Source organism: Mauremys mutica, chromosome 9 (genome assembly GCF_020497125.1).
Source record: "Mauremys mutica isolate MM-2020 ecotype Southern chromosome 9, ASM2049712v1, whole genome shotgun sequence".
In the NCBI taxonomy this organism is placed as follows: Eukaryota; Metazoa; Chordata; order Testudines; family Geoemydidae; genus Mauremys; species Mauremys mutica.
The window spans coordinates 57656750-57664611 of NC_059080.1; the positions used below are offsets into that span (position 1 = coordinate 57656750).

The 7862-nt window shown below is 46.0% G+C and overlaps 1 protein-coding gene across 4 annotated transcripts; it reads right to left on the minus strand.

Annotated features, from left to right (window-relative positions):
- Positions 1-209: 209 nt before the first annotated feature.
- POLR2D (RNA polymerase II subunit D) lies at positions 210-6253 on the minus strand. Of its 4 annotated transcripts, none has more exons than XR_006581973.1 (5): positions 6090-6253; positions 4051-4231; positions 1315-1410; positions 1160-1217; positions 210-827 (listed from the first exon to the last, which is right to left on the minus strand). XR_006581973.1 is itself a non-coding variant. In XM_045029108.1 (4 exons), the coding sequence occupies exons 1-3, from the start codon at positions 6160-6162 to the stop codon at positions 1311-1313; spliced, it is 354 nt and encodes a 117-aa protein (XP_044885043.1). In that variant the 5' UTR covers positions 6163-6251; the 3' UTR covers positions 210-827; positions 1307-1310. The 4 variants fall into 4 exon arrangements, 2 of the variants coding, with proteins under 2 accessions (XP_044885043.1, XP_044885041.1); XR_006581974.1 differs by having other exon boundaries at positions 1307-1410; positions 6090-6251; XM_045029108.1 differs by lacking the exon at positions 1160-1217 and having other exon boundaries at positions 1307-1410; positions 6090-6251.
- Between the last annotated feature and the right edge of the window lie 1609 nt (positions 6254-7862).

Consider the following 7862-nt stretch of genomic DNA (forward strand, 5'->3'; position numbering starts at 1 on the left):
TCATTGCCTAATAATAGTGTCATATTTCTCTCCCTCACAAAATATGTGTATACAATTCTGTTCATTTGTAGTAATAATCACAACTGATGTTTGGATCATCCCCTCCCCAGAGACTATTCCCTCCTTCCAGGTCAAAGTGTTTCTCAATAGGACTTAAATAATTAAAGTTGGAGTGAATCAGATAATATTTACAAAGTATAGGAACATAATAAGAAAAATCACAGTTTAATTCAAACTGAACAATGATGCACTCTTGAAGGGGGGGAAAAAACATTATCTTGAACAAACATTTCAAAAGACAGTCAGATTCTTATTAGCCCTGATTCTACAAACTACTAGGATTTTCAACAACCAACGGGCACAAAATTTCTCCACCTTAGGTAACTGGAGTTCATAAGAAAGAAGAATCACACCTACGCTTATTCTAGGCCCTGTAACCAAGAACACTTTGAAGATTCCCATGACAGGGACAGGAAGTTGGGGGAAACAGGTACTGACACCTCCTAGACAGGAGTTTCCAAGATTCCATGGCTCTCACCACAAATGAATCTTTGTCAAGTTTACAATATTCAGCAAGTCAAAGAGTGGTCCCCAGTTTAAACATGTCTGTGTGGGACGCAAGGCTGAAGTACTGTGCATCAAGAACTCTCTTTGCTCTGTCCTGGAGCTAGCTAGCCTGGTCTGGTGTGCACAGAAACATCTGAAGTTCTCTGATCTTTCTTTTCATAATAAGGGCTAGTAATTAGCCCTAATACTGGAAGCTTCGTTTGGTCTGAATGTCATCAAGAATCTGCTGTAGCTCCTCATCTTCAAACCGGCCCTCTAGGCTGCAAGATAAGAACAATAATGATAGAAACAAGCCTCTTCTCTGTGCTTCCATTTTTAATATCCAGAATTCCCTCATGTTTCTACACCAGTGTCTCAGACATTTTTGGTACCACCTGGCATTGCACCATTTATCCAAAATCTCCACCTCCTCCTGTGTTATAATACACAGACTATTATGAAGCCCCATGTTATAGCTCTCATGTGCCTCCACACTGAATTATGCAAATCAAATACCTTCCTCCCTCTACCTTTTCACTGATCAGTTTTAGGACATGACATTAAAAGGGTACCACACTCAGGAATGGGCAGGGCCAGGCATCAACACAGTTACCTGACTGGCGTCATGTAGAATTGTACCTTGTAGGCCAGCCCACTGTGGCTGTCAAACACTGGATACAAAGGGGAAACAATAGGTCAGCTCAGTTTTCCCCTTATTCCTGTATCTTAGAACCCATAAATCATAAAACCTGGGATATACATTCTCACCTAGGAATCAAAGCCTTGGCCTCCTCAGCTGTCTCAGGACACAGATTAGCCAAACATGCCAATTCAAATTTATGGAGCTTTTTCTGGAGCAACAAACTGCAGAAAGAGAAGATGGTGAGAATATAGGAAAAATGGAGTAAAAAAAGCAGAGGAAAGAAAAAGAATGTAAAAGAAACTGAAGTAATGACATGGTTCTGACAGATCTGTGAACAAGGAATGGGGATGAGAAAAAGGGCAGCATAAATTGTATTTATTTTATTAATACAATCCCATTATTGCTAGTAAGAACAAAAAATTATACACAATAACCCCCAAAGCCCCCTCCCCCCCAAAAGGGCTAGAAAAGTCCTTCCATCTACCACAATCTGCTGTCATATAAATATTTATACCAAAACAGCTCTGGAGGCCTCTTGTTACCCACTCTACTACAGGAGTTCTCAACCTGGGGGTCATGATCCTTAAGGGGGTCACAAGGTTATTACACACGGATGCACGAGCTGTCAGCCTCCACCCCAAACCCCGCTTTGCCTCCAGCATTTATAATAGTGTTAAATATAAAAAAAAGTTTTTAATTTATAAGGGGGCGGGGGATGTCGCACTCAGAGGCTTGCTTTGTGAAAGGGGTCACCAATGCAAAAAAGTTTGAGAACCACTGTGTGACGTTGCACCCCATAATGCTTTATAGAAATATGCTTATGAGTGTAAATATGACATAACTGGAATATGTTTTATGCTAGATATGCCATGTAACATCTTTGCAAAGGTTATGTTCTTCTGCATGTATTCATCCTATTCATGTGCATGTATCATTTTTATATCTGAAGTTATGAGCATTGGCTCTATGCTTGTATTTAAAGCGTTTGCTGTAGAAAGCACCTAAGGCAGATTTGGTCAACATAGTGTGAGGGGGTTATTCAACTGGGAGTACTTGGCTAACAATGGACCTTGATAGATGCCATGACTTGTCCATGTGACTCCAAAACTCCATTTTGTAGCTGGATTCTACACAGGGGGACAGAGGGGTTTCCACCCACAAAAGAGAGACTATATATGCCCCTGGGAAAACCTCTCCATTTTGTCTTCAGCTGGCTCAAGATATAGCCTCTTTTCCTCGCCCCCCACCCAAAAAAAAAAGATGCCTGAAAGAAACTGGAACAAAGGACAGTAACTACAGGGGTGTGAGTGATTGCTGGACCCAGACTAGAAGGAGGCTAGTCTGTCAAGGAAGCTTATTGGAACACCTCTGAGGGTGAGATTTACCTGCATTTAGCTTCCTATTGTATTAGGCTTAGACTTGCGTGTTTTTGTTTTATTTTGCTTGGTAATTTACTTTGTGCTGTCTGTTATTACTTGGAATCACTTAAATCCTACTTTTTGTATTTAATGAAATCACTTTTTACTTATTAATTAACCCAGAGTAAGTATTAATACCTGGAAAGAGGCGAGAAGGGGCGGCAAACAGCTGTGCATCTCTCTCTCTATCAGTGTTATAGAGGGCGAACAATTTATGAGTTTCCCCCGTATAAGCTTTATACAGGGTAAAACGGATTTATTTGGGGTTTAGACCCCATTGGGAGCTGGGTCTCTGAGTGCTGGAGACAGAAGCACTTCTTAAGCTGTTTTCAGTTAAGCCTGCAGCCTGTGAGGGTCATGGTTCAGACTTGGATGTGTGTTTGCGGCAGGCAAGAGTGTCTGGCTCAAACAAGGCAACGTACTGAAGTTCCAAGCTGGCAAGGAAAACAGGCTCAGAGGTAGTCCCAGCACATCAAGTGGCAGTCCCAAATGGGTTTCTGTGACCCAACCCATCACACACTGCTCTAACAGAACCTCACCAAGTCTCTCACTTCCCCAGAAAAACATGACTGAGATCTTTAGAGCAGCGGTTCTCAACCTGTGGGCCACATGCTACCCAATTAGCACACAGCTGCAGCCCAGCTGTGTGCTAAAAATAATTAAGAAATTTGCCAGGCTGGTCAGGCAGGTGGGCAGGGCTGACCGAGGGAGAAGAGAGAGTAAGGCGGCTTGCAGGAGCGCTCCTGCCAACAGGGGGCTGGTGAGTGCCACAGGAGGCAGGAGAGTGGTCTGTGGGTAGTTGGGGGGGAGGGCACAGAGATCTAGAGTTTTGCTGGGGTGCTATAGCACCCCCAGGTTTTACATGGGGCTCAGCTGCAGGGGTCGGGTCTGGCTGCCCGGTCCCGTGCGGGGGTCCAGATCCAGCTGCAAGCTGCCCGTCCCTGCACAGTGTGGGTCCCGGGCTCCAGCCACCTGGTCCTGCACAGCATGGTCTGTGTCCGGCCTCCTGGCCCCATGCAGTGGGGTTTCAGGGTCAGGCTTTGGCTGTGCAGGGGGGTTTCCTGCGGTCCAGCCACTCGGCCCTGCACGGGGGGTATCTTGCAGTCCAGCTGCCCACGTGGGGGTCCGGCATCTGGCCCTGCTGCAGGATCCAGCTGCCTGGTTCCACGTGGGAGTCTGGGCTACCCGGCCCAGCACCCAGGGCTCTGCTCCTGGCCCCACTCTGAGCGGGGGCGCTAGGCATAGGGGATTGTTGAGAGGTTGGGGGTGCTGTGGTTCTCAGCCTGTGGCCCACGATGATAAAGAGGTTGAAAACCACTGCTCTAGACCAACCCTGTTCCTTGGAATAACAATAACTACCACGTTTCAACTTCATAATACAGCACACACATTACATACTAAATTCCCCCAAAAAAATCATCTAGCCTTGACTCTGCCACTCACCTGCGGACGCTGGCAATGGTCTCCCGGTTTTTGAAGCGGCTGAAGCGAGCCGTGTAGTTCAGAGTTTTCATGAAGACTTCTGAGAGCTCCTGCTCATCCTCAGCACTCTCATTCTGTTGTTTACGATGCTCAAGAAGCATGTGCACTTCTGAATTTAGAAGCGTCTCAGCAGTTTCAAATTCTGTATGCAAGCGAGTTTCAGTGTGAGAGAGGGATAAGTACATCAACAAAGAAGCCAATTTCTATATGCTTTGTTTTGTGCTTGGATATGGCTTTGAGGAGAAGGAAAATGAACCACAGCTTTGACTGTGAAAATCCTGTACTCCATGACCTGGAAGCCGTTCCTAATGAGAATACAACTATAATTCCTCCAAGGCCACACAACTGGATTTACAATACTGAGTAACACTCGTTATTTTTAACTTTCTGATCATACACATTTAAATTATCAGCCCTATCTTTTGAGCTAATCATATTTTTGTAATTAATATTACTCAGTTGACACAAAGGTCAAAAATAAAGGCAAATATTAAAGGGGTAAAACTTTGAAAGGCTTTTTAAAAATTGGGTTTGTATCTTGCTTTAAAATAAGCCTTTTTTTTACTACTTATTTTTTAACTTAGAAAAATCAGAAATGGCAAGTGTGATCTTCTGCAGTTTTGCTGGAGAGCTTCCAGGAGGTCTTAGGGATGTTTATTGCTAGCATCTTAATTAAAGGAGGAAGATGCTGAATGTTTAACAAAGGCTTCCCTTATTAGAAATGTTATTTAGTCATTGAAATTAAGTAGGCATTAAAAAATCCTTTCCCCTCTCCATAGATCAACTTCTCTCTCTCAGCTCTTGGTCTGTAATCACTTCACTAATTCACTTGTCATCAAGAGTGACTACCAGAATAGACAGGGCATGAATTTCTAATGCTAAAATGCAAGTAGACTGCAAATATTTCAGGTCTCCATTTACATCAGAAAAGCAAAAAAGAGCATAAGCCCAATTTTTTTCCCCTTTTGAGGACACCTTTAAGGAACAAATATAGCTATTCAAACATTAGTACGCCTCTACCCCGCTATAACGCAGTCATAGGGAGCCAAAAATCCCTACTGCATTATATCTGAAACCTCGTTATATCGGGGTAGGGGCAGCAGGGCTCCGGAGGTTATTTAAAGAGCTTCGGGCTCCAGCGGGAAGCCCCGGACCCTTTAAAGCACCGCCGGAACCCCGCTGCTACTGCACTATATGCAAACCCGTGTTATATCGGGCCGCGCTATAGCAGGGTAGATTCATTCAGAATATTTTCAATGAAACCCACTGGGCAATTGTAATCCCTGTTTCAAACCTAAACAGTTGGTTTCCAATAATAATAATTTGAAAATATTCTCACAGGCAGCCCACAGAGAAGAAAAACTAGAGTTCCTCACATCAAACCTAGGGAATATTTAATTGTGCCAGCTTGATACAGATCAGGGTTTGTTACATAAAGCAGTAGGGACTGTCTCTTTGTCCTGTATTTGCACAGCATGGTACAAACAATAACAATAATAAAACTCCTTTATACACTGAAACGCATCATATAATAGCATTTAAAGAACACTTCAAAGATGTACTCGTTCTGCTGGAATCAGATGGCCTGCTAGAAAAATGATGATTGAGCTACTGTCACGGCTGCCAGATTCCATATTTTTCTCTTTTTGAAATTCAAGACCCAATTTTCAGTCGGATTGGATTGACACGGTTGGGTGCAGTAAAGTGGCCCCCGATTTCCAGACTCGTCTTTCAGCCCGGGAGCTGTTCCTTTTATTTACAGGGAAACAGATACCGGACTGGGGGGAGGTAACCTGGGGTACAGCAGGGTGGAGGCGGCCATGTTTTCCCCTTGCGCCCCATCCCCCCGCTCGGTGGAGTCTCCCCCTCCTACTCCCCGGCCCCCCATGCGCCCCCCAGCTCCGCAGGGGGAGAATCCCCCCTCCTACTCTCCAGTCGGCGTCCCCAGCTCCCGGGGGAATCTCCCCCTGCTTCCCGGGCTCTCCCCCGGCCCCACGCACCTTTGGGGAAGACGAGCTGCGAGGCGTCCTCCTCCACGTCCGCGACCCGGGCCTCGCTGCCTCCGGCCGCCATCGCTTCAGCCGACCCGGCTTCCCCTCCGGAAGCGAAGGCTGCCGCGAGCCCCCGCCCTCCTCCTGCCTCGCGGCTGCGCGCCCAGGCCCGCTCTTCCGAGGATCCCGCCAGGGGGCGCCGCCTGCTGAGCGAGCCCGCGTCTCTCTCCCACCCTCCCCCCAGGCGGGGCTGAGGGAGGCCAGGCCCAGGCCAAAAAGGTGTCTCACCCCGTGTGGTGTGGCCTAGCCCAGGCCCCCAGCTGCCAGCTGATGGGTGCTAGGCCCAGGCCACTCAGGACTGGGCTGAGCCAGAGGCAGGACAGAACTAACTCATTGCGAGTAGGGCCAGCCCCCCAGCGCTGGACAACGCAGGGTAAACCCCATTTGGAACCAGGCTTGGCACAACCCCATCTGCAAGACATCAACTTCTCACCACAGGATGGGCCCACTTCCCACCCAGCTCACCGCAGAGAGGACATTTCATGTTGTCGGCCTCAACACGCAGCAGGGAGTACCTGTGATCTTGTGCGGTAACCGCCAAGGATGCAAAGGGATCATTCTCCCTTGGCCAGAGCGTTGACTAGTAGCTCTCCCATCCACTAGGACTACTCCATATAATCAACTAGATCCACCCAACTGTTGCTTCTTTCTGCAGTCACTTACATCCTAGGGGGCAGAAATTACTGAGTGAACCAAAGAGCCTCTCCAAAAAGCAAATCCTCACTACTTTTCTTTACATAGTTTGGTTCAGTTGCATAGGAAAAGGTCTTGCAATGCATTTGCAGGGAAATGGCCCCACCACCCTTCTTGATTAGTAAAAGCCACCAATGATTCTAGGAGCTCACTTTTGACCAAGGTGAGAGGAAATGCTTTCTGTTACTCTGACATATGCAATTGTCTGACCTGTGGCTCAGGATCATGTTGATAATCTAACCCCCTATTGCTTATTTCTAATATCTCCTTCCAGGGCAAGATTATTGAGAAGATGCTGGCGAGCCAGTTGTAGCATTTGGTATCTACCAGTATTTTAGACTATATTGATTATATTGATGATCTTACATCCATACCCATTGACCACATTGCATATATTAATAGTCTCAGGCAGCATCTCACAACCAACTGCCAATCTTAGGGTTGTCCTGGAGTCTCCAAGAATTAAAGATCATCATGTGATAATCTCCAGGAATACATCCAACCAAAATTGGCAACCCTAACTTGTCCCTCCATTTGATGGTGAAATTCTCAGGGACTAGGCAGCAAGGTATTCTCAATGGTGGGTCTTAGGTTTTAGGACTCTCTAACATCAGAAATCAGGTTGACCCAGAGACTGGGTACTAGTGAATTTTATTGCAAGACAATCTTTACACAAGTGTTCCTCCAATACCAGAGCTATAGAGTGGTCCAGCTACATTCTAGAGGAAAACAAACATCCTAAGAAATCCCACTGTGAATAGCAGCTTTAATAGGGGAGTAGAAAAGATTTTTCATGGATAGAATTTTCTGCAACTTTTACATCTGTGAGGCCTAGACCCTACAGCGATAGGTGCATTAGAAATACAGCTAGATATCTTACTGACAAATACAAATAGTTAATAGTGGTAGAAAGATGGAAAAGGTTAGACAAACATCTGTCAGGGATGGTCTGGATATACTTAATCCTGCCTCTGGGTGGGGGAAATGAACAAAAATGACCTGTTGAGGTCCCTTCTAGCCCTACATTTC